The 25,558-nt window shown below is 29.2% G+C and overlaps 1 protein-coding gene across 1 annotated transcript in view; it reads right to left on the bottom strand.

The window, feature by feature from the left end:
• Positions 1 to 8,220: 8,220 nt before the first annotated feature.
• Positions 8,221 to 25,558, bottom strand: part of LOC142317296 (uncharacterized) — a 40,832-nt gene continuing 23,494 nt past the window's right edge. The window contains exons 4-5 of the mRNA XM_075353727.1: positions 22,057 to 22,209; positions 8,221 to 8,379 (exon numbers count right to left, since the gene is read on the bottom strand). Of these exons, the coding sequence (XP_075209842.1) occupies positions 8,368 to 8,379; positions 22,057 to 22,209 (165 nt within the window). The 3' untranslated portion in view covers positions 8,221 to 8,367. The remainder of the gene's footprint in view (positions 8,380 to 22,056; positions 22,210 to 25,558) is intronic.

The raw sequence follows: 25,558 nt of genomic DNA, 5'->3' as shown, positions 1-25,558 counted from the left end.
AAAACTCCTAATCATGGCTACACCACTTTTATTGTCATTACTCTTTTTGAAACTAGTAACCAACTAGTGAACAATAAAGCTACCCCATGAACGTCCACTTAAATGAGGATGATATGTATGACATGTAAACAATGTGTAGACGTGTACACTCAGGCGTAACATTCCTGTGACATATGGTTTATTGAACCCCAACAATCAAAGTCTATAGGTATCCATGGTTTAGGGTTTAATTGTCTATAAAAGCAACTAAATTTTACTAGGATTTGAGCTTTACAACCTTTTGACTCAAAAATCAGCTGTTAAACAGCAGTGTTACTTAACTGCCTATTTGCAACTCAACAAATATTAGTAACAAAATATATATATATATATATATACATATATATATATATATATATATATGTATATATACCAACCTTTGTAAAACTGATTATAAAAGCAAATGTCTATATAGTGTATTTTTTGTACCATATTACTGTCTTTTTTCTTACACTGTACATTGTATTTTCATTTTTCAAATTTCTTCTTAATTTAACTGAAACACATATACTTTTTATTTTTTTTACTTATTGTATTACCCATTAAATATAGAATCACACAACCTTATTTAAATTACCCCTTTCAATTATCCAGATTTGGCCTTGAAATGTCCATCTGGATAATTGGTGTGCCACTGTATATAAAATCTAACACTTACCACTTCATTTTCAACTTTTAAATTTTCTGGTTTAACTAAATTAAACTCCTCAATTGTTAGAGATCTGTTTTGATTATTCATAATTTCAAGCAGTTCCTCCTCTTTCAGTTGTACTGAATCTATTTTCTGTAATAAAAAACAATAAATAAATGCTACAAAGTAAATATGTTTATGATTTATTGTACAATTTATAAAAGTAAAATAAATTGTATATGTAATTCGCTTATCATACACAAACAGCGCAGCAACAGTTAAATTATTATTATTATTAGGCGACTTTACTGTGCCAGGTTTTGTATGGGAAACCTAAGAAATGTTTCTTTTGCTAAATGTTGTCATACAAATCTAAATATTAAAAATGCTGTTACTCACCTGACAAATGGGTGTTGAGAACAACACCACCTTACAAGATGATGTTTTCTACAAATTGTAAGCTTCTGCAATCAAATAATTTGTTAAACTGTTGCAGTAATTCTCATGATTTAGTTTTTCTAATCTTAATGTTGCAATTTGTTCAAATAGTTAACAATAAAACTACCCTACCATGGGCCAATTAGATGAGAATGATATGTAAACAATGTGTAATCTTGTACACTCAAATCTCTGCTACACAGGAATTATTTTTTATCAGTGTTTATTTTACTGGGGGTTTTTAACTGAATTTTTGCAATTCATTTAGGAAAAACACACACAAATATATTAAGGAATTTATTAATCTCAATTATAAAAGTAAATTTCTACACATAGAAACTTTTTTTTGTTTTTCCACCATATTTATTTTTTGTTCATTGTACAAATTTACATATATTCCAAATATCTTTCTGGGTCAATCCACTTACTGTGACCCAAGGGTTGATACCAATTCAAAAAAATTCAAACTCACCCAATTGTTTTCCACATGTCTCAGGACCTTAAAATTAAAAGTCTTTTTTTAAGCAGTTTACATGTGGCAGCCATTTTTGTTACGGTACACACACCTATTTTTGCGATTGTAAGGGTTTATGAAAACAATCGTAACTAAAAAACTGTTAGTCCAGAAAGAATGAAACAAAAAGCAATATATTCATATTTTTTCAAGGTAAAAGAATGGTCTAGCGGTTTATTTACCTATCTCTCTTCTTTCTACGAGAAAATTAGCGATAAATTTGATCTTGAAAAACATGGAAGAACAATGTCCCATAGGAATTTATGTGAATGAAGAGTGTCACAACATTGTACTGGTACAGTGCCAAAAGAACTCATAAAATTTGTGAATTTACTGATGAAAGCAAATAACTTATTTTTTTACATGTTAATTCAGATGTCACTAGTGTTTGTAAATATCATGAAAATGTTTTTGTCAACATTCAGTCACCTGCATTGACAGTTCTGTTGCAACCCTTTGAGAACTCATAAAAAAACAGTTAAGAAAAACTTGACAAATAACATTAGAGCAAGCTCTAAAAGAACACATTTTTCCAAATTTAAATTTAGTACCTGGAAAGTAACCTTTGTGTTAACTGTTTCAACAGTATTTTTTCTCAGCAGAACAAAGAACTATATGAATGTAAAGACTAAGAACATTATATTGCCCCACATCACAATATTGAACAATTGGATGCTGGTTGTAGCATTTTGGGTGTATCACTTTCATCAAAATTAATTAAAAATTAAGGTATTAGAAGCTACCATAAATATGTTCTTGTGTCAGAAGGCATTGTAAGATGTTACTTTACTTCAGACTCCAAGGACTAAGAACATCATCTGGTGTCAAGTATTGCACAACTTTCACTTAGGGAAAAAGAATCTATTGCTTGTGTGTATGACTATCAATGGTGGATAGAAGTGGTAGATATTAGCCTTGGAAATGATGATCTGCAGGTTCATTTTTCCAAGAGACATATTAGAAGAGATATCACAGCTGTTGCTTAACCACACTAAACAATAAACTTTCATTGCTACAAAAACAGGCTATTTCATTGAAGAATTACTACAATTTTGCTACAATTTAGTTTTTCTTCGTTAGAATTTTATTTTGGTGAACAAAAATACACCAATATATAAAGATGAATTCTTGAAAAAAAGATGTGGGCTACTCATTGAGATCTCAGTTTGGGTAAGTTTTACAAATACTTTTAAATCAAAATTGTTTTAGGTTACTGTTATTGGTTAATTTATAATTGAATTACTGAAAAAAACTATTACTATAACTAATGTAAGTAATAAAAAACAATTTTAAAAAATATTGAAAACATTAACTTCAACAGCACAGGCGCTAAATATAAAAATATATAAAAACTGTCAAGTGCAAAGAAGACAACAAACCCCCTTGGAGAACTTATTTAGAGAGTCAAAATCATATAGATTTTAACAGGGTTTTCATGATTTTTGAGAGGTTATCATTTTTTAATAGTACAATACACAAGACACTATTTTATTTTCCATAAAAATCTACAAAAACACTGTAAGCTGTCCACATTAGAGATTTTTATTGCTAACCCCATGAAAGTTATTTAAAGCCAAAATTTTAATTTTTTGTAAAAAAATTAGTTTTTCAAATTTCTTCTTAATTTAACTGAAACACATTTACTTTTTATTTTTTATAACAGCACAGCAGGCCAACATATTAAGATAGTAAATATTTTCAAATTGTTGATAAGGAAAGTCTTTAAAGAAGATAAGATACTTTTTAATTAGAAGAAATACTCATATGTTACTGTTTTACAAATTTAAGTTATTATTTTTTTTTCCTCTCCCAGATATTTCTTGTTCACGGTGGAGCATATATGTGATATCAAGCAAATAATTAAAAAAAATTATCAACAAATTATATGGTGATTTATAAATTTGTAGATAAGAACTTAATCTCTGGCAGAAATTAAACATGATAAAATTTTACACTTGTTTATTTAAAAAAATGTATAACCTGATTTAATGTTAATTATTATATCTACATGTATAGATAATAAAATATATGAAATTCAAAGTTAATGTCCTCTAAAACTGTAACAGAGATGTTTAAATATAACAGGGAACTTTTGTAATTTAATCTCAACAATTTCTGAATATAAATTTAAAAAAAACAAGAAAACCCTGAAAACATTAATTGTTAAATAACTTTTTTTTGTAAAAAGATATACCTAAAACTAAAGGGCTATTTCAATTATTAAACAATCACCAAAAGATACTGAGGAAATAGTACATATGTAAAACAATTACATGCAAAAAATGAGGAAGCAACAATGATACATATAACAAAACAAAAATAGAATTAGAAGTGTTCATCTTATAAACAGAGTTATCATATTTCAAATTCAAAGATGAAAATACAACTGAAAAAAGGTAAGCAGAATAAGTCATGAAATAAAATCTATTGCTGTGTCCAAACTGAAAGTCATAGGGAGAAAAACCGAGTACAAACATAAGGGTTTTTCTCATTCTTCATACTACAGAAAAGTGCTCCAGCAATACTGATGGCTACATCAGGTTTGAAAAATCTAAAAAGAAAAATTATAAAGATTTATGAAATCGAGACTAGAATTCTGGAACTTGTTCAATACAGCAGGATAATAAAACATGAACATATAAATGAAATAATCTCTCAGAAATTTTGCAGATTATTATCCGCTTTAACTGGCTTAATAAGGAACCATGTCTTGACAAACTGTAAAAATATATCAATTAAAATCTAAAACTGAAAATAATGTAAGAAATCCACCAGGAAATCTTTATAAAGCACTCATCTAAACTGAAATTTTCCAGATGGGCCAATTTTTAACAATGAACAACTTTCGAATTACCATAGGGAACTAGCCTACAACGTTACAGTTTTTGTCAACAAAAATAAATTTAATTTGTTTGGGTGAAAAACTGAATGATTTTTATTAAAAGGAAGAACACTGAAGTTTAGTTAATAATTTAATTAAATTAAATTTTTAAGTTAAGTTTTAGTTAGAAAAAATGTCTTAAGACTTCTTTTGTTAAGGTCGATGGGCAATTCAAATTATTTGATTACAGAGTAATTGAAATGGGTGTAATTAAGGATTATTTTAATTATTTACCATATAGAAGAAACACTCTTTAATATTTTTGACCTAAACATTTAGCTTACTAAGCATTTTGATGAATTACTATATATATACTAAATGATTGCAAAACTATATTCAATCTTATTTTTTTAATTAAAGTCTCGTCAAGAGAAAACTTTCAATTTACTTATATTTATTAATAGTTACAAAATAATTAAGAAAAAATTAACTAAATAAATTGATGTTTTATGAGTAATTAAAAGTGAAAATATTGATTTTTAAAACTACTTCATACAATATGCAGGAATGTAATAATATAATCTGTCTGAATAAAAAAAATAAAGCTCAATTAGTAAGATTAATGGCTAGTTACTTACTGCTGCTTCAAATATCAATTTAAATTATTTTCTTAAATTTTTAATATTTATTTGAGTAAGTTTAGATATTAAATACTACTACTATCAAAGATCTAAATATAAATATATTTCTAAATAGTAATAGTAATACTTCAGCACTATATTAATATTTAAAGTAAATAAGGTTTTATATCTTGCATTAATGAACTACTCGAAAGGAAACTGAACATATATCATTTATTGATCATATACTTAAAAAACAAATTAAGATGATAGATTAAAATACACAATAAGCGATAAACCACTATAACAGAGCACTATGCTGTAATGTTCCACCAGGCATTCAATAATAAGATAGTCAAAAATAGTTCTATAAATAAATTTAGGAGGAAAATGGATATTAATCTACTGATATAACTCTTATTACAAAGTCATGGAATTTCATTTATATCTGTAGTTCAAGAAAACCAAACTGAACAAGGGCGAGGAGAAACCAAAAAGCATTGATGTGCTTCACATAGCAACAAGTAATAACATTTCAAAACCATGCAGCGAGTTGTGACGCACATTGACCTTGAATGACAAGAGGGGAAATTGCAAGAGGGGGTACACAACCTGTAACTGTGCAGGAATTGCAGTTGAGATAAAGGCCAACCACCAGTGCATACATACATATGAATATGCTGCTGACAAAGGTTACCAGAATATTCATCATCAAGGAATATTACACGCAGGGCGGATCGATCAAATGAGTGCAAGAAAACTTCTGTGCAGAGTACAACAGTGATTCATTCATACACAAATCATCCACAGATGAGTTCATAAAGTTTGAGTAAACTGGATCTGTGCTTGAAAAGAAGCATCACTACCCACCTGTTGAAAGGACCAAGGCGCAGAAGGAAGATATTCTCACCAGCACACCGTAAAGGAACAGAAACTGAAGCCATACAAGATCATGGCTTTGTATTGCACACGACTACTGCAGGAAATCAAAAGTGGTCAACTCGACCCAAACCTCTACTTCATGACGAATGATGAGGCATGGTTCCACTTCAATGGCTACATTAATTTACAAAATTTATGATACTGGTCCGGTTACAACCCATACAAATATTCAAGCTATCGTGGCATGATGTAAAGATAGGAGTGTAGTGCGCTGAGTCGGGAACAAGAATCATTGGACCCATTTTCTTCAAAGACACTGTGAACTCAGTGCATTACATTGCCATTGCCATCTTCCAGCCCATTGTAGAGCAACTGACACCAGATTAACATTTTGTGTATTACCAGCAGGACAGCACAGCAGCATATGCCTCCTTGGCAGTTGTGTACTTAGTTTTCACAACTGACAGGACTGTCTTGAAGGATCAACAGTCTCCACAGTTGCCTGATCTATCCAGTTGCAATTTTTATTTGTGGGGCAACATGAAGGGCAAGGTTTACCAAAACAATCCATGAACTCATGATGCATTTCAACAGAATACACACAACGCCATCAACAACATCCAATGTGACGAATTACAGTAAGTCGTATTCAACATGATTTATTAGGCCAAACTGTGCCCAGACCATGGCAGTAAACATTTCCAACAGTACCTGTAGAGATGGAGGAATCTGTGTAAGTAGGGTTTTGTCTTTCATTTACTTGTATGAGGCATATTCATAAAGTAAGGACCGTTTAATCAGATTATTACAGGAAAAGAGTGCACGAATGTAAAAACAACAATGTGAAACTGGAAATACAGCAAAAACTTATTTGATATCAATGTACCCCACAATGATATAAACGTCAGCAATAACTAATTCCTAGCTGGTGTTGGTAAGCAAAATGCTGATAATATTTAAATCCAATTATCTAACTCTTAATGAACTCATATGACAACCGCAATTTTTTTAAATTCTCACAGTTTCTAATTCCAGTCTCTCCTTAAGAAATACAGTCAGTAATTAATAAAGTAAAAAAATACTTACTAAAGTAAGTATTTATTTACTTTTACTAAAGTAAATAAAGTTCTAGCCTCGAATTTAGTTCCCCACTTATTTCACAGCCTCTTTCTTATATTAAAAAAAAATATATTTTGGTCATTATAACTTTCTGCATATTTTAAAAATGTGAAAATTAAATTGCTTTACAAAACAGGCAGGCCAACTTTTTTTTGAAAATTACAGACCTATTGATTACTTTAATAAATAATGTAGCTAAGATAATAGAAAATTAATCAAATTTGGGTTAACTAAGTTTATAGATCAGCACAAATTACTTGATTCAAATCAGTATGGATTTCAACTGAACAAATGCACAGAAGGATGCATTACTACAATGATATTCCAAAATACAAATATTAATAGGAAATAGCTAGCAGTTTTTTTAGACTTGATTAGAGCCTCTGATAATATTCCCAATAATGCCTTGTTGCTTAAAAATGAAAAATATGGTATTACAGGAGTAATATTAGATCTATTAAAAAATTACTTATGGAGCATTTCAAAGTCTTATTTATTAATTCAGAACAGAGTACAGTCAATGTAACAGATTTTGGACTTCCGCAGGAAACTGTTTTATCATGTATACTATTTTTACTTTATCAATAATATGCTTAATCTGAAATTGTGCAACTGTAAAGCCATCTCTTCCGTGAATGACATTGCATTAATACTTTACTAATGATTCATGCTTCAGTGTCTTTTACTTGTAGAAAGGGATGATTGTAATATAAAAGTGGCTTGATAATAATAGTTTTAAGTCCCAAAATCTGAAAAACTAAGCCAAAAACTGAATAATATTGATCTTTTAATAAAATTCTTTAGGTTAACTCAATAATAATATTAACTTAATCCTACACTTAAAACTATGCACTCATACTAGGATATTTTGTTCATGCATTGTTTTAGAGAAGGTGAAAAATATTAAAAATAAGTTTAACAGCTAATTAAAATTTCAAACAAAAAAACATGTAAAACTCATTTGAAAAAAAATAAAACTAAGATTCATATTTTACACTTAGTTTTATTTTTACATAAATAAAAATTGACTGTTACAGTTAAAACACACAGTTGCATTATAGAGAAACAATCAAATCTCTCACTCCCTACATTTCAACCTCATTCTTTATGCTTTTAATAATGTATAACAGGTACTAATATTAATTACATGACATACCAGGTTCTTCAGAAGATATATCTGGCAGTATAAAAGTATGTACAGGTGTTTCTACAAAAAAATCTTGCTCTATGTTATCCAACACTAGCTCGGATCTAACTTGTGATACCAAATTAACATTATCTGTTGCTCTTGATATTCCCCTATTTAGCTTTTTATCTGGAATAAAGTAGAAAACATGGTAAATTTTAATAAAATATACATAGATTAAGACAATGATAAGAATTTATCGTAACTAATATTGGGGACTTACTGGGAAACAATACAAATTTTAAAGGGCAAATCTAAAAGTGGAGTAATTATTCTAGGAGAGAAAATAAAAATTACATATCAGTCAGAAGAAATGGATTTATTGCTAAGAAAGAAACTAATTCAGAAAAAAATAATAGCAGGGCACTGACCTCAAGTAGCGGTCATGTAAAGTTCTCTCATGAAACACAGATTCTAGCAGCCTTTTTTCAGTGATTTAATCATACTTTTCAAATATAAATTTAATACCTACTGAATGACAATATTTTGTTTTTCACAGTGGTCTAGTCATCTTTATGAAAGGTATGCTAATTAGTCATAAATATTACAGTTATTATTTCAGTTCAGTAGTTACATCTTTGTAGTTACTGAACCTTGTTCAGAGACAAGCTCAGAGATTAGAAATTTATCTGAAGAATATATGTCAAGATACAAATAGTGGGGAAAGTAATTCCTTACTATATTTGCTCGCTTGGATTCTACACAAACAAAAATATCACCTATTAGAAGTTAATAACAAACAACTACTTATGCAGAAAATCATACTAAAGATGAGGTTGATTAATTATTTACTGAGTTAAATAAACACAATAGAAAAGGGAGTAGTCATGAGAAGCTAATAAAAAAACAAAAATGTTAATTAAAAAAGGAAAGGTTTGAATTAGAACACCCCACTGATGGATGTCCAGTTTCTGTTCTAAAGTTTTACTGAAATAATAAAAATCCTTGTGGGATCTAATGAAGATTTATTTTCACATATTATTACAACATTAAAACTACATAATGTTACTACTTAATGCTGAGATGACTGATTTTATTTATGGATGGTAATGATCCAATAAGCTTTAATTATTGTTAGATACAAATTTTTTGGAAAGTGTAAATTTAACAAAAATCAATTTATAACACAAACTTTTAAATTTTGAAGGGCAGGGTCTAATTTATATAAACAAGTGATTATTGCTTATTAATATAAAATTTTAAATCAACGGAAGTTGAAAAAATGGAGGGTAAATAGAAAAAAGGAAGGTATTTGGAACATGGACATGTACTCTCAAGGTAAGGATAAACTTTCGGAAAATTCTATGCCCATATAGATGATTATTGGACGATTACTGGATTACGTTAAATCTCTATTTCGCGGTCCTTAAATACCTGTTCCTTCTACAGTTGAATTTAATATTGCTGTATGTGATACTACTCCTTAATTTTAACTGCTAGGTCAAATACTTCAAAATATCCTGAAAAATTCTGCAGTTGAAGGTTCAATGAAAAATCTTTTAGTGAAGACATCAGGCAGGACACTGGAGGAAAAGTGTTAGCCTGCGTCAAAACATCCAAGAGATAAAAATATTAACAGCCAATGGTAGTGCAATTAATGAAAGTGCAGCATATGAATAAGTACAGTTTTGAAAATGTGTTGTGGAGTGCACATGCTTTCTTTAATGTTAAACAATTAATTTTCTGAATTAGTTTTCAATTTGTGCTTATAAAACAAGGGTCGGTAATCATCAAATTGATTAAGGAAATGATTTAATAGTCAAAAACTACTTGTTTTTGACAATCCAATATGTAAGGTCACTTAAACTTTCTAATAAATATTGTGGATGAGCAAGTTAAATGTTCTTTCATATTCTCAAAAAAAACATCTGTAGTGAAGGTTAGAACAGGCCCTTTTGATTCTGTGTACTCCCAGTCATGAAATTGATTTAATTAAAACTTGATATTAGCCATTTATTGAGGACTACAGACTGGGGAAATTTCACATATTTAAGACTTACACTTGAAGTAAGTTTTCTTGATTAACAATCGCTCATCTTTAGAAAACAATATGGCACATCTAATGGAATGGAATTCTGAAATGATACTTAACATACCAAGGTTATTTCATTTGTAATGTGAAGGTATCCTTAAGTTTGGGGTTGTTATTTGACATGCCAATAACATAAAATTTACTTATATGTAAACTATACAACCACATTCCAAGAGTTAAATCTTTTTTAAATACCCACTAGTGTGGATTGAAGGCCAAATATAAACTTAATAGCTGAATATTATTTTATTAAAAGTAAACTCAAGGACTTTTCAACATCAAATTTTACATAAAATTGTTTAAGATCATTTAAATTACTAGAAAATAAACGTGAAATATTTAGCCTTACCACATTGTATAAAGATAATGAATTAAAAAGAAAAGAAAGCGATATGTATGAACAGAATACTTTTCTGATATTACAAAAAATATATCCACACTGTCAAAACAGCACTTTATATTTAAACAGAATTTTGAGTACATATAATTACTACTATGTTCTTTACAGATAAAAATAAAAACTTTATTGTCTTACTTTTTAGTATATTTGTTATACAACAGGCAAAAAAGTAATTATTGTATTGTGTATATAAATATCACAAAAACTCAATGCAATACAAACACTGCATTTTTTTTTTTACAATACACTATTAAATTAAAATGTATAATACAACTTTAGAACAGGCTAACAGCTGTTAGCATGAATTTATATTATATACTGATAAATTAGAATATCACCTTTTTCTGAGAGATCAACACTGAAATACATTCATAACTTTCAACATGTATAATTATAAATTTTCATATCTAATAACTTCTAATAATTGAAAAAAATCAAAAGGTACATACATGGTGATACCATTTAATCACAACTAATATTTGGCAATAATGCAATAAAAACTCAATAAATATGTCATATGTTTGGACTTTTGATTAATTCAAACTGGTATGGATAGTTTGAATATCTAAGAGAGTAAAACATAAACATAAATCACAAAAATAATAAACAACTTATTTGGAGAATAAGATAACAAGAGAATGTATATTTAACCAGACAACACTAAATTTAATCATGTTAATGTAGACAGACACAAATTCCAAAGTAAAATTCTGGGGAGAAATCAGCAAACTCAATTTAAATATTTAACTCAATTTTAAATATTTTTTATATTTTAATATATTTAAAAACAAGATTAATTATAAATATCATTAAAACTAATGAAAAGACACAGTAAAATACTATGTGTTCTTTCAATTTCTTATAAAATTCTTATCTTTTTGTTTCAATGCTCCTTTTGGTGCTTTTTCTTTTGTCTCCCAACGGGTCATCCCTTTTTAACATCCAACAAATAGCCAGCTATTGTTCTCAGTTCCATCTTCCTTGATATCTCCTCTCCATCTCTTTCATGTCTTGGTGGAACCTTTCACCTTGCACCAAGATTTTTGGGAAAGTAATAGAGGAGAGAATCTAGGAAATGCACCTTTAGCTTCTCATTTTACAGCCTAAATCTTAGAATTTTTTAACATATTTTGAACAATATTTTTAAAATCTTCATGTTTTTTGTTGTCAAGAAACTCAGTAATTGTGTTCTTGAAGGCTTTCCAAGCTTGTTTTTCTGCTTCCTCAATTTTAGATTCAAATATTTCATCTTTAATAAGTTTCCTTATATCTAGCCCAACAAAAACACCCTCTTATCTTTGTTTCTGATAAACCTGGAAACTGACTGCAAAAATATTTGTAACACTCTCCATCTTTTTTAATGAATGAGATTGACAAACTGTTGTGTAATATTTACGTGAAACAGGAAGTTCTGTCAGACTTCAAAAAGAGTGTTAGTGTCATGATACCAAAGAAAGCAGAAGAAGAACAATGTGAAGGATACTGAATAATTTGCTTAATTAAACATGCATCAAAAATCTTAACTAGAATTCTGTACAAAAGAATTGAGAGGAGAATGGAAGAAATGTTAGGAGAAGACCAATTTGGTTTCAGAAGTATAGGGACAAAATTAATAGTAGAAGGAAGATTAAAGAAAAACAAACCAACATACATAACCCACTGGGTTGGTCTAGTGGTGAACAAGTCTTTCCAAATCAGCTGATTTGGAAGTCAAGAGTTTCAGTGTTCAAGTCCTAGTAAATACTAGATCATAGATACTGGTGTTCTTTGATGGTTGGGTTTCAATTAACCATACATCTCAGAAATGGTCAAACTGTGACTGTACAAGACTACACTTCACACTCATACATAAAAACCTCATTCATCCTCTGAAGTAATATCTGAAAAGTACTTCCTGGAGGCTAAACAGGAAAAAGAAAGAAACCAACATACATGGCATTTATAGACTTAGAAAAGGCATTTGATAACGTAGACTGGAATAAAATGTTCAGCATCTTAAAATGTTTACGGTTCAAGTATAGAAATAGAAGAACAATTGTTAACATTTATAGGAACCAAACTGAAACAGTAATAATTGAAAAATATAAGAAAGAAACACTAATGAAAAAAGGGAGTCTGACAAGCAGGATGTTCCCTATCCCTGCTACATTTTAATCTTTACATAGAAATAGCAGTTAATGATGTCAAAGAACAATTTAGATCTGGAGTAACAGTGGAAGGTGAAGATAAAGATGCTATGATTTGTTGATAAAGTAATTCTAGCTGAGAGTAAAAAAGATTTAGAAGAAACAATGAATGACATGGATGAAGTCCTTCGCAAGAACTACCTACCACATGAAAATAAACAAAAACAAAACGAAAGTAATGAAATACAGTAGAAATAAAGCAGATAGACTACTGAATATAAAAATAGGATGAGAAAGAACTGGGGGTAGAAAAATTTTGTTATTTTGGAAATAGAATTACTAAAGATGGATTAAGTAGGAGCAATATAAAATGCTCAATAGCACAGGTGAAATGGACTTTCAGTCAAAAATATAATTTCTTACAAAAAAATTAATTTAAACATCAGGAAAGCATTTTTGAAAGTATATGTTTGGTGCATAGCTTTATATGGAAGTGAAACAAGGATGATCGGAGTACCTGAGAAGAAAATATTAGAAGCTTTTGAAATGCGGTGCTATAGGAGAATGTTAAAAGTCAAGTGGGTGGATGAAGTGATAATGAAGAGGTGTTACGGCAAATTGATGAAGACAGAAGCATTTGGAAGAATATTGCTAAAAGAAGAGACAGGCTTATAGGCCACATCTTAAGGCATCCTGCATTAGTCATCAAACCAGTCAAATGAATGAAGACAAAAAAAGTATTATTTAACTTATAAAGGGTATAGTTTAATAACAGACAGTTCTATGATAAAATCACCAACTGACTTAGAACAAATACTGATTTATCTATAATAAATCAACCTGCAAAAAACTTCTTGATTTGCACATACACTGTGCTTGGAAAGCAATGCTCCTTGCTAAACATCCAAGGAAGTTGATGAAAAAGGATTATTTTTCTTTAATTAACTCTAATTATATCCAAGCTAATAATGAATATTTACTGAACAAAATAAGCTGATAATTTTAGCTTATATTGTTAAAATCACTGATTTTTAATATTTATATGGGCATGTTGTTCCTGAATTTTATTGAGAACAAAATGACTTGAAGAACCTGTACTGTAATAACTTGTAATATACAAGAACAAGTGAGTTAAACTCTGGCTAATTGACAGAAGTACAAACTACCCAAAGTAGCATTTTAAACAAAGGAAAGGAGTTGAAAATTGTTTTACTTATTGATTTTCTTAATTACAATCTCCATTGACTACTTTGGTAGAGTTCTCTGTTTCTTCAGAGCCAATTCTTTATTATGATTTTGTAAAAATAAATAAAGTTAAAACTTTCAGGAAATGTGGGAACTTCTGACTTCATCAGGATGGTTCTGGCACTTAGTAAACAGTCATAGTTAGGTGGACTAGTCAGGTTTTGGGAACATAGCCTTAAAGATTAAGTGACTGGTGTAATTCCCTGCTCTCCCTCAGCAATAAGTAAATACATAAATTCTCTTTACATTTTAATTTGCATATAGAAGAAGCAAAATGAAGGAGATAAAAGAAAATTTTAAGGACCAGTAACAATTCAGAGATGAAACAGTAAAAACTTTATTACAATACTGTTTATTTAATTGAATGCAGGAATGGATTAGATCTAATGAATTCATTCAATGTTGATGGAGAAATTCAATTTAATACAGGGTGATTCAAAGAAACGGGAAATTTTGAAAGTTGTGTTGGTAGCCGTGGGCGATTGGTACCACTTGATAAGTGGCGCCAGCCTCTCTGTTGTCATGGATCCTTGGAGTGGTGCGCAACGTGCATTTGCTATCAAAGCGTTTTACAAAAACAATGACAGTGTGGAGGGAGCGTGTAGAGAATTTCGCCGTCATTTTAATCTGGGATGGCACGACCGTCTTCCATCAGCACATGTAATTAAAACATGGATATCTAATTTTGAGGAAACCGGTTCGGCAATGAAAAAGAAACCTCCAGGCCGTGAGCGAACCGTCCGTACACCACAGAATGTTCAAGCTTTACAAGATGCTGTCACACGAAGTCCACATCGGTCAATCCGTTGTCTTTCAGCATCTTTGCAATTGCATAGTTCAATTGTTTGAAGAATGTTAGTGAAGGACTTGCAATACCATCCATACAAGTTGCAGATCATCCAGGAACTGAAACCAAACGATGCAGTTGTGCGAACACAATTCTGTAATGTAATGCTTCAGAAGATAAATGATAACGAAGAGTTTGTTCACGAACTGTGGATGTTAGACAAAGCGCATTTCCACCTCAGTAGATTTGTTAACAAGCAAAATTTCAGATACTGGGCACAAGGAAATCCTACGCAGCTACACCAGCGTCCGTTGCACAGCCAGAAAGTGACCGTGTGGTGTGCTATGTCATCTTACGGTGTTATAGGCCCTTTTTATTTTGAGGATGACAACGTTCTTGCGATTACAGTGACGTCGGCTCGTTATGTAGCCGTGCTTGAATCCATTGTTGTGGAACAACAAAAGAGATTTCCACCGATTCTTAACACAGCCTGGTTTCAACAAGACGAAGCAATGTCACATACTGCATGAATATCGATGGCAGCTGTACGCCGATTGTTTGGACAACGTGTCATTTCACGAAATGGTGACATTAGATGGCCTCCCAGATCGCCTGTTCTCTCAGCTTGCGATTACTTTTTGTGGGGTCACCTTAAAAGTAAAGTGTTCCACAGTAGACCTGCTACAACAGAAGAACTGAAGGCAAAGATCCGAAAAGCAATTTCGGAAATTCCAGTTGAGATGTTATGTCAAACCATGAACAATTTAACGAAGAGACTTCGTGAGTGTTTATGTAGAAGAGGAGGTCACCTGGAAGATGTCATCTTTAAAAAAATAAACTAAAATGTATGTATCCTGAAATGGCAACATTTGTACAATTACATGAAATAAAATTCATTTTCTAAAAAATATTTTTAATATTATTTAATTTTTAAAATTTCCCGTTTCTTTGAATCATCCTGAATCATCCAATTCAGAGAATGCAGAGATTGATGATAGTAAAAATAATAGAAATGGGATCTGAAAAGATTTTTATAATTACAGTTTATGTGAAAAGCCAAAAGCTACATCAACACTAAAAATTACATGCCCTGTTACATTATACAATTTTACGGCTGTTAAAACCTGATGTATGATGATTCTTGGCAACTAGAGAAAGCTGTTAATACTTAGCAGTGCTGAGGGAGATTCATGCCTAACAGCTTCACAGCTTCAGAACTGGAGATTATGATCCAGTGAAAAATTCCACTCACTGATAATGAAGGAATTAATTATAAATATAACAGTCATCAAGTAGTGTGAATAAATAATGACAGACGAAATCATATCAAGGTGATTTTCACATCACATTTAGTTTGAAAGTGACCTCCAAGACCTTGAAAATAGCTACTGGACAATATCAAGAGAGATTAAAGGTTTGGAAAGGAAAGACTTTTAGAGGAGTTGCAAGACAGAACAAAGTAGAGAATACTACTACAAAAACCAAAATTCTTCACAGATTCTAATGATCATCAAAAGCAAAGTAATGTCCAAGAACCAAAAAATATATTTTTTTTAATTGGAGGTTTTCTGACCAGTCTTAATGGGGATTTTCAGAGGTTTGGAAAATATTTAAGCAACCTTTTCACTTTCTGATTAGACCGACATGTGATGATGTATAATTCTTTAATTAATAGTTAATCGTTAAATAGTTTATAAAAACAGGTAGAAATACCTTCTATGTAAAATTCCATAAGCCACTTTTTTTTTACATACTATCAGAACTTGTATTATTTACTTTGTAAATATATTCATTTGTTAAGCTTTATATTCATTTTTGTACTTAAACTTTCATAAAATGTTTGTGTCTTCTTCGTGAAAAGTTGCCTCAATCTTTTATATATATACAAATAGGGTATAGCAAATGTAAATTGAGCCTTTAAAAATCCAAACAGTCAGTACATTTACAGCATCCAGCACTGTAAATCCAAATGCTACGGTCTGTATAATTACTGTACATAAATGCAGTATATAGTACTCAAAAATACAGCAATACTTATTTCATATTACGTAAATAAGTCATTAATTTTTATACTATTTTGGTCAAGGTTATACACTATGTGACCCATTCTGGCAAATGGAAGGACAGTTACTTTTTTATCCATGGAGTACACATTTATCAATTTCTGAGATGATCTGCACAACATATAATTACTTACCGATCAATATAAATTACATATCGATTATTTATACATAATCTACTTAACAATATTACACCACTAACATCTCCTCAATGGCAAAAGAGAAAATCGTTTTAATTAACAAACCTCTTAATTACTAACAATGCTCACTTACAAAATGCATGGAAAATATTGTGGGCTTTTCTATAGGAAACACACACAAACCAATGATCAAACTCAAGTAACTGAAAGTGTTGATATACAAATAATAATGAGATGACTAATATTTTTCATTCAATTCCCAGATTTTAAGAATGTGATGAAGATGGAAAAGAATGATTGAAAATAATGATGAGTTTTTATCTCTTATACATGGATGCAATAGTAAAGCCTGCAAAAAACACTTAGGCAGTTGAGAATGATCTGTCAATGTCTATAAAAATGTGAAAACACTTCACCTGCTCATGCAGAAGCTTTCACTATACTAGAAGTTTAATTAAAGTGTAAAGAGCATCAACCTAAATATTTCAAATATCGACTGTTACCAAAGGAGACATCTGAAAAATGTTCAAAAAAATAATAATTTTTCGGAACCTGTATTTTTACTTAGGCTATTGTAAAAATATATATAATTATTTTAGGAATTATCTATATACATACATGTACAGTATTTAAGTTGCCAGTATTTGCTTTAACAATAAAGTATGTGAGTGTAACTCATATATTAATATTACTCATATTTTGCTAAAATTAATCTGAATGTTAAATTTTTCTGTTATTTTAATCATTTTTATTGAAAAATCCAAAAATAATCAAATAAAAAATTTGAATTTACATAGATCCCAAAATAATTTGAATTATTTCGCAGCATAAATTAAAAGGCAGTCCACAATCAAAGAGTGGAGTAATACTGCCCAAACCTAAATTATCATTGAGATGATACTATCTAGATGGTTCCAATTGTTTTAAATAAATTACCAATTGAAAAAAAAAAGAATTATAAGTTCAAAGATGAAATTGAAAACCTGTGGAGTGATACTGGTCAAACCTAATCTAACAATGTGAAAATTCTACATAATTATTTTTCAATAAATTATCAAAGATATTAAGATAATTAATACGTTCAAAGTTGAAATTAAAAAACCTGGTTTACTTGACTAAGGTGATGTAGAATTCTTATTTTAAAAAAAAGAAGTTTTCTTGTTTTTATGTTAATAAGAAGTACATAATAATTATGTCTTCATATATTTAATATTTAACAGGTTACAAGTACTTATAACAAATAGTAACTTCATAAACTATTTGTTAATGAACATTATTAATGTGTTTAGCTACCGTTTAGATATTAATTGTATCAAAAATTTATTATTAAAAGTTTTAATACCATTATCCTTATAAAATAATCTCTTTTATCTAATTAAAAAATATTTTAATGGCTATTTAATATTGTTACAATAAATTTTTAAAAATATTCTTAAATACATGAATATTTTTTCAATGAGTTACATAAACTGCCAGAGTTTGCTATTTTAAGGTATATATATATTTTTTTTTATTGTAATCTCTTATTTGTTTTAAAAACATATTCCTAGTTGAAAAGTTAAATCTGGAAATTCTGAGCAATTACTTAATCTTTATATACTTTAGATTCTTTTCATACTTTAATATAATGTAGTGGAAATACTTAGGATTAGAAAAACATAAGATCTAAATGTCAGAAAGCAGGTTTGGACATTGGGTACCAAGATCAAAGTCTGTGCCAGATTATCAGTACTTTTGCCAATTAGCAATCAGTTTTGTGAGTTATGGCGACCTGTTCAGATTTGTAATTTGATTTGTAATTCGTTCTGTGGGGAGAGATTAGGGGCAAAGTTCAGGTACGTCATCATACTAAACATCATTTTGTAGGTCACTGAATTGAATTTATATTTAAACATTAATACAGTCACTACAGAGAGAGATTGCACCAGATTTTGTGCTATTAGTCATGTGAACTATGAAGAATCATCTTATGAAGAGCGCGTCAGTCATCTTCAATACGGGGGCTGAGTCCAACTCTGACTATTAAGATAAGTTGGTGGTTTATTTTGCACTTCCGACACTTAATTTATGTTGATTTCTTTTTCTGTCAGTGTAGAAAAATTAGACAATCAAGTAATTGCTCAGTATAAGTTGGAATTGTTAATTCACTGCATGGAAGTACTGGTTATTAAAAGTATATACATAACACTCAAAATTTAACTAAGTATTTTTGTACTTCAGATACACCATATGTTCAAAAATTAAATTATAATAATTAAATATAAGAAATTCAAAATCAGAACTGTATACATTTTATATAATAAGGTATGGCATTACATTATAAAGTTACTGTTGATAAAAAAGAATTAAAAAAAACACAGAAAAATGGGAGCTTAAGTAATTTTAAAAAAAAGTTTAAATAGATTGAAAATTATGAAAAAAAAAAAACACTTTCCCAATGTTAGTTGGGTGTAATGAGCCAATTATGAAATAAAATATTTATTGATAAAATGACTGAACAGTAAATAATATGATGTTTTATACTATTTAAATAATGTATAAACTGTGGATCTTTAAAATTTAAAACTGCACTTATGATCCCCAAAACATTTAAAATGGGATAAGGTTTGAAATGCAATATAACACAGCATAAAAAAACTTATAGAACTAAACAAATATCTTTTAAGATAGTCTACAGTCAGGAGACCTTGTGTTGTATGATGAAAATATTCCTATATACACACACACATTAATTGGAAAAACATAATAAGAAATTTAGGTAAACAAACCACAATTAATCAAAAATTTAAAGGTTATATGACCTGAATATGAAGTGGTCAATGTCAACAATTATGATAGATTTTATGTCTTTCATCATTTTTATCTTACACTAATTAGAATAGTATGTTTTAGGGCTCCGGAAAATAGAGTTCAGTCTTGGAAATTTTATAATAGGTTCTATATGTTTAGTTACAAAAACAGGTACAGCAACGAAGCAAAATTTAACAATAGTAAGCAAGCCTTTTATTAATTTAAATCTAATAAAGAAACATTTCAAAAGTAAAGGTCGAGCTTAAAAAACAAATTACAAAAAGAACTGCACAAATCATAATTAATTATATATATATGTGTATAATTACATACACACATTGCATAACTTTGTAGTTTATTAACACAACTTACAGGTAAATCACATAAAATTTGCAAATTTTGAATATGAAAACTGAAGGAAAAACGTATATTTATATACTTAATTTACACTAAGCACAAATTAAAGGACTGGAACCGTTAATTAATAGATATAATTTGTACAGCGTTTTTGGGATTTCTATAGCAGGGGTCACAGTCATAATTTCGTTAAACACGTGAATAAACTAGCACCATAAATCACTCATATAGTTACAATAAAACGCAGAAAACAATTGCGCACATATTCAAATATATATCAATAATATTAAACTTAGCTTCAATAAAATCTGTTCATTTCTCTAAAACACGTAGGTGTATAGTGGAAATTAACCTACATAATTTAAAAACTGTTATCAATGTTTGTTTTTTTTACTGATCAACAATTCTGATTTTGGGTTAATATATTTTGAAGGTCACGACAATTTGCAGTTAAATTATACATTTAAAAACAAACTTATTCAATTTATGAAATTGTAATAAAAACAACCTCAACTAAAACATAAATCGTATGTCATTCACCTTATAATTAAAATAATAATTAAAAAAAATTCTACGCATGAGATACGCACCAATCCAACAAATACGCAGTGTTTACATAACTGTCAACATTCCAACATACTGACAACTGTACCGAAATGACCCTGGACGGGGAAAAAAATACATTAAAAATGATAACTTAATTATTTAATTACAACATTAAATTAAAAATGTAGCGTTCGCACAGCTTATTTAATGAATAATTCTTGTACAACCAAATTTATTTTCCTAATGTTAATTCAGATGTCACAGAGTTTCTTCACTATTATATTTAAACCAGTAGATAGCCATATTTAATCCAAAATGTTAACATTATTTAAAACGTATTAAATTTATGTCTGTTTCAACTAAAATATACACTGGTATGAAAATTAATTTATTTTGTCAAATATAAAGTTTTATATGTAATAAATGACGGATTTAATAAAATTAATCTTATGTAATCCTTATAACATGGCGATGAACAAGTACATACTCTAGGATTTTTAAAATTACATTCACTGTTGCAAAGATTTTGTAAATCTATATTATAATAGTAAGCTGTTACGTAGAATATGATTAAAGTGTAAAAAATGCAATACTCCTTAAAAATACAATACTCTATGTCATTAAAATGTGACCACACTTAACCAAGTCTAACTTGCATTAACTTAGTTGAGAATATTTACAATAATATCTTAAATTATTTTTTCTAAGTTGCAGAAAGTTAATAAAGTTTCATTTAAGTATTTACCATATTTATTTTAGATTATTAGTTATCAGTACAAATTGATATGAATTACATGTTTACCAATATCATTTGTCTGAAAAGATATTTATAGACCTCAAGTAAAAGTGACGTATTTATGACCACAAATTCCTTCTTTTTTTTTGTGTGCCGTATATCATAATTTATTATGTGTTTCAATACATCGATATGTTGCTAGTAAGATAAGCTATTTTTGTAAATAATAAATAAATCCGTAATCCTCATAGCAATTATAATACACAAGTCACACACACATACACACAAGCACATTTCTGAGAAAAAATGGTCATATTTTTTCTAGTCTAAATAAAACATTTTACATTGTATAAATGTCGTTTAAATTGTGTAATAAAACTGCTTCCTTTGTGAATATAAAAAACAAATAACCGACTTAGATGCCATATAAAATGATTTTGTAACAGCGTTTTAAAACTGACGCCATACATAACCAGTTCCAAGGCTACATGATCTGAAAAGGTTAAAACCCCACCATTATTACTAAAATCTGCAATAGACAAAGTGTAATAAATTAAACTACAAACAACCAAACTAAAGCAACTTACACATGTAGATTTTATGCATTCTTCTGTCTGATTGACAGGCAACAATAAACAATCTAATTCCTTGTTTTCTTCCTCCTCTTTGATTTCAATTTTAACATCAGTGCTTAATGGGTCTTCTTCTAAACATGATTCAATTATTGGTGCATTCAACATCTGCAACAAAACAGAATTTCAATCCATATTAATATTATTTATTAATCAACATTAAATAAATTAAGAAAGTATAACAACTTATTTAAATAAACTTATCAGCTTGTATTAATTAAATATATTAATAATTAGCAAATGTATAACTAGCATATAGTTTTTTAAAAAGCTTTTTTGGGATAGACTGTGTTGTAAGCCTTAGCAAGGTCAAGGGAAGTTGTTTTAATTGGTTTATGGTACAGAAATATAAGAAATGAAATTAACAGAAAGTACAAAGCAGAAAAGGAAGACCGGTTGAAAGTGATATAGTTATGTAAAAAAGTAAATACGAGGGTTGTCCAGATTGTAAACAACATTTTGATATATAAAAATTAATTAAACAATTTTTATTTTATATTTACAGGAACCCTAAAACTACATTTCAACATATTTATCACATAAATTCCAATACTTGTGATATCATGATACCATTTCTTGATCCCCTTCATTGTACACTTCTACCACCAAGTTCAATTCACTGACAACTACTTTTAGATCATCACTGTTTTGAAAGTACCTGCTTCCTAAAAACTCTTTCAATTTGGGGAATAAATGAAAGTTGCAAGGGGCCAAGTCAGGGCTGCATGGTAGATGCTGAAAAATATCCTGGTCAAAACATAGAAGCAAAGCTCTAGTGTCAGCAGCTGGATGCAAGCAAGCATTTTCATGGACAAATTGGGAGGGACGTTCAATGACATGTGCACAATGTCTGAAAGGACCGGAGACACATGCCAAGGTCAAACAATCTTACAATCAATGTAATGATATGACATATAAGTGTGTGGAAAAACGAGAATATTCTAAGGGTAATTAAATGAAAATGTAAAACTAGCAGAAATGTGGATAAAATGCTACTGTTAGCACGTGAAAAGAGACCTAAGTGGCAGAAATACATACAAAGATGTTATAGAAGTAAAAGCTATCAATTTAAAACAAACTTTTTTTTTGTATAGAGGAACACTACAATTTTAACTTTACAGTCTGAAAGATTCAAACAATAATAAGATTGTAACTGATGACATACCGTCTCAAATATAAATCTGTTGAAACAGAGAATGCAATAATTTATTAAAAAAAAGGCACTAGTAAAAATGATTTGGTTCTAGGAAATGCATGAAAACATGACAAAACATTTTAGCCCTCATTTATTTTAGAAAGAACGTGATGAAATACAAAATTTTTAAAGGAGTTAATTATGTAGAGTAGAATAGAAAACAATAGAAAAAAATTGAAGTATTAAGAAAGAAAAGAAATTACTTCAAATAATTCTGTGCAAAGTAATTGAAAGTGATTAAGAAGAACATCAAATGATTTAGTTCTTGTTTGTAGATACTAACAACATGTATACTAACTTTTGGAAATCATGAGTTCTTATGTGAAAAGTATAATGCTACAATGTAATTGAATTTCAGTAGTCTTGAACCTTCTTCTATATTTCCTGTAAATATATATTTTTTTTTTCTATATTTTTCCTACAACCATTTCACTTACTTTGTATATTCTATTCTGTGTAGTTGTTAAATACACTGTCATTTATGTAACTTTATCTACAATAATTAATCCAATAAATTTGCATATTTTATGGAAGTGATTAATTTTCTTTTAAAGTAACGCTATGAACATGTTGACATGTTATGAATAATATTTCTTACATGCCATGAATGCAAAGTGGTGGAATATAATATGAACTTCAATGCTATACAACGTATCAAATTTGGAGCGGTAGTTTCTTGGCCTTTCATCTGGTGGTCCTGGGTTTGACTACTAGTCAGACATGACAGTTTTCATACACTATAAATTTCCATTTTCATATTCCCACACACAAATTTCTTTGTTGGCTTCTGCAGTGAATTAATTCAGCAGTAAAAAGAGAAGTAAATCTTTGGTTCATTACCCATGAAATTTTTTTTTCTACACATTTCCTATAATTATTTTCTTTTTTACAGCTCTACATTATATCACAAAGGACATAATTTATATTTTCTCATAATTACTCTCTAACCTAGTTACCAAAACATGTAACTATTTTGGCTGTTTTAAAAATTGACTATATGAACAGCACTTCTTCTAAACACAGCTAATTAGTATACACTAAATTTATTGAATATTGATATTGTGTATATTTCAAATTATAATGACTGTTTTTTCTAAAACATGTGAAAAAAGACAGCAAAAAGTAAGTGGTAAAAAATTTAATCTAAGTATTTACCAACCAAGTGGGTAATCTAAGTGGTTTACCAGCAAAAAATAAAAATAACCTTCTTGTTTCAATAAGAAGCAATAATATGTAATAGTTCAAAAAAGATAAATATTGTACAAAATGTGATTATGCAGTCATGGTTTAAATCTATAGTTACTTTTTTGTTTGATTATACACATCTGCAGTAGCATAAATTTCCTGTAAAAGCCTATTCCACTGGCAGTGAAATCAAATGAGCATTTACATTCTTTTATTACTTTATCCATAGTGTTACAGTAGTTTTCAGGAGCTGAAATATTACATTTGAAGTAACTTCACCTAATATTTTAATATTGTATAATCCAACTTCTCTTCTAAACTATAAACTACTCATTGCTGATATGAAGCTTTGATAGTTTCACATAATTTTGCTTTAATGTTTGAAATACTGACAGTAATATGGCTCTGAAGAAATAGATTCTTGACTAGAGAAATATGGCTGATTGCATTATGTTAAAAAATTTGCTTCTATTTGAGGTATAAGACTTTCAAACAGCTGTTATTGTGTTTTTTAATCCATTAAAGTTAAATTGAATAACTTAAACTTTGAGCTGTTTCATTTACTTTTATATCAAATTTCTTAAATTTAAAATCTGCTTACAGTAACTTACTTCCTTAGATCTTTTGCAGAGAATTTTGATTTCCTTTTTTTGGTAACAAAATTACTAAAAATTACATCCCCATAAAGGTACATTAAATACCATAACTGTGGTTTTAAAATTTATTGAATGAATTTTATTAATTAGGATGAACATAAACTTTTTTTTTTGTCTTCAGTCATTTGACTGGTTTGATGCAGCTCTCCAAGATTCCCTATCTAGTACTAGTCGTTTCATTTCAGTATACCCTCTACATCCTACATCCCTAACAATTTGATTTACATATTCCAAACGTGGCCTGCCTACACTATTTTTTCCTTCTACCTGTCCTTCCAATATTAAAGCGACTATTCCAGGATGCCTTAGTATGTGGCCTATAAGTCTGTCTCTTCTTTTAACTATATTTTTCCAAATGCTTCTTTCTTCATCTACTTATCGCAATACCTCTTCATTTGTCACTTTATCCACCCATTTGATT

Source organism: Lycorma delicatula, chromosome 1 (assembly GCF_047948215.1).
Source record: "Lycorma delicatula isolate Av1 chromosome 1, ASM4794821v1, whole genome shotgun sequence".
Lineage (NCBI taxonomy): Eukaryota > Metazoa > Arthropoda > Insecta > Hemiptera > Fulgoridae > Lycorma > Lycorma delicatula.
This window is presented reverse-complemented; position numbering and strand designations above follow the sequence as displayed.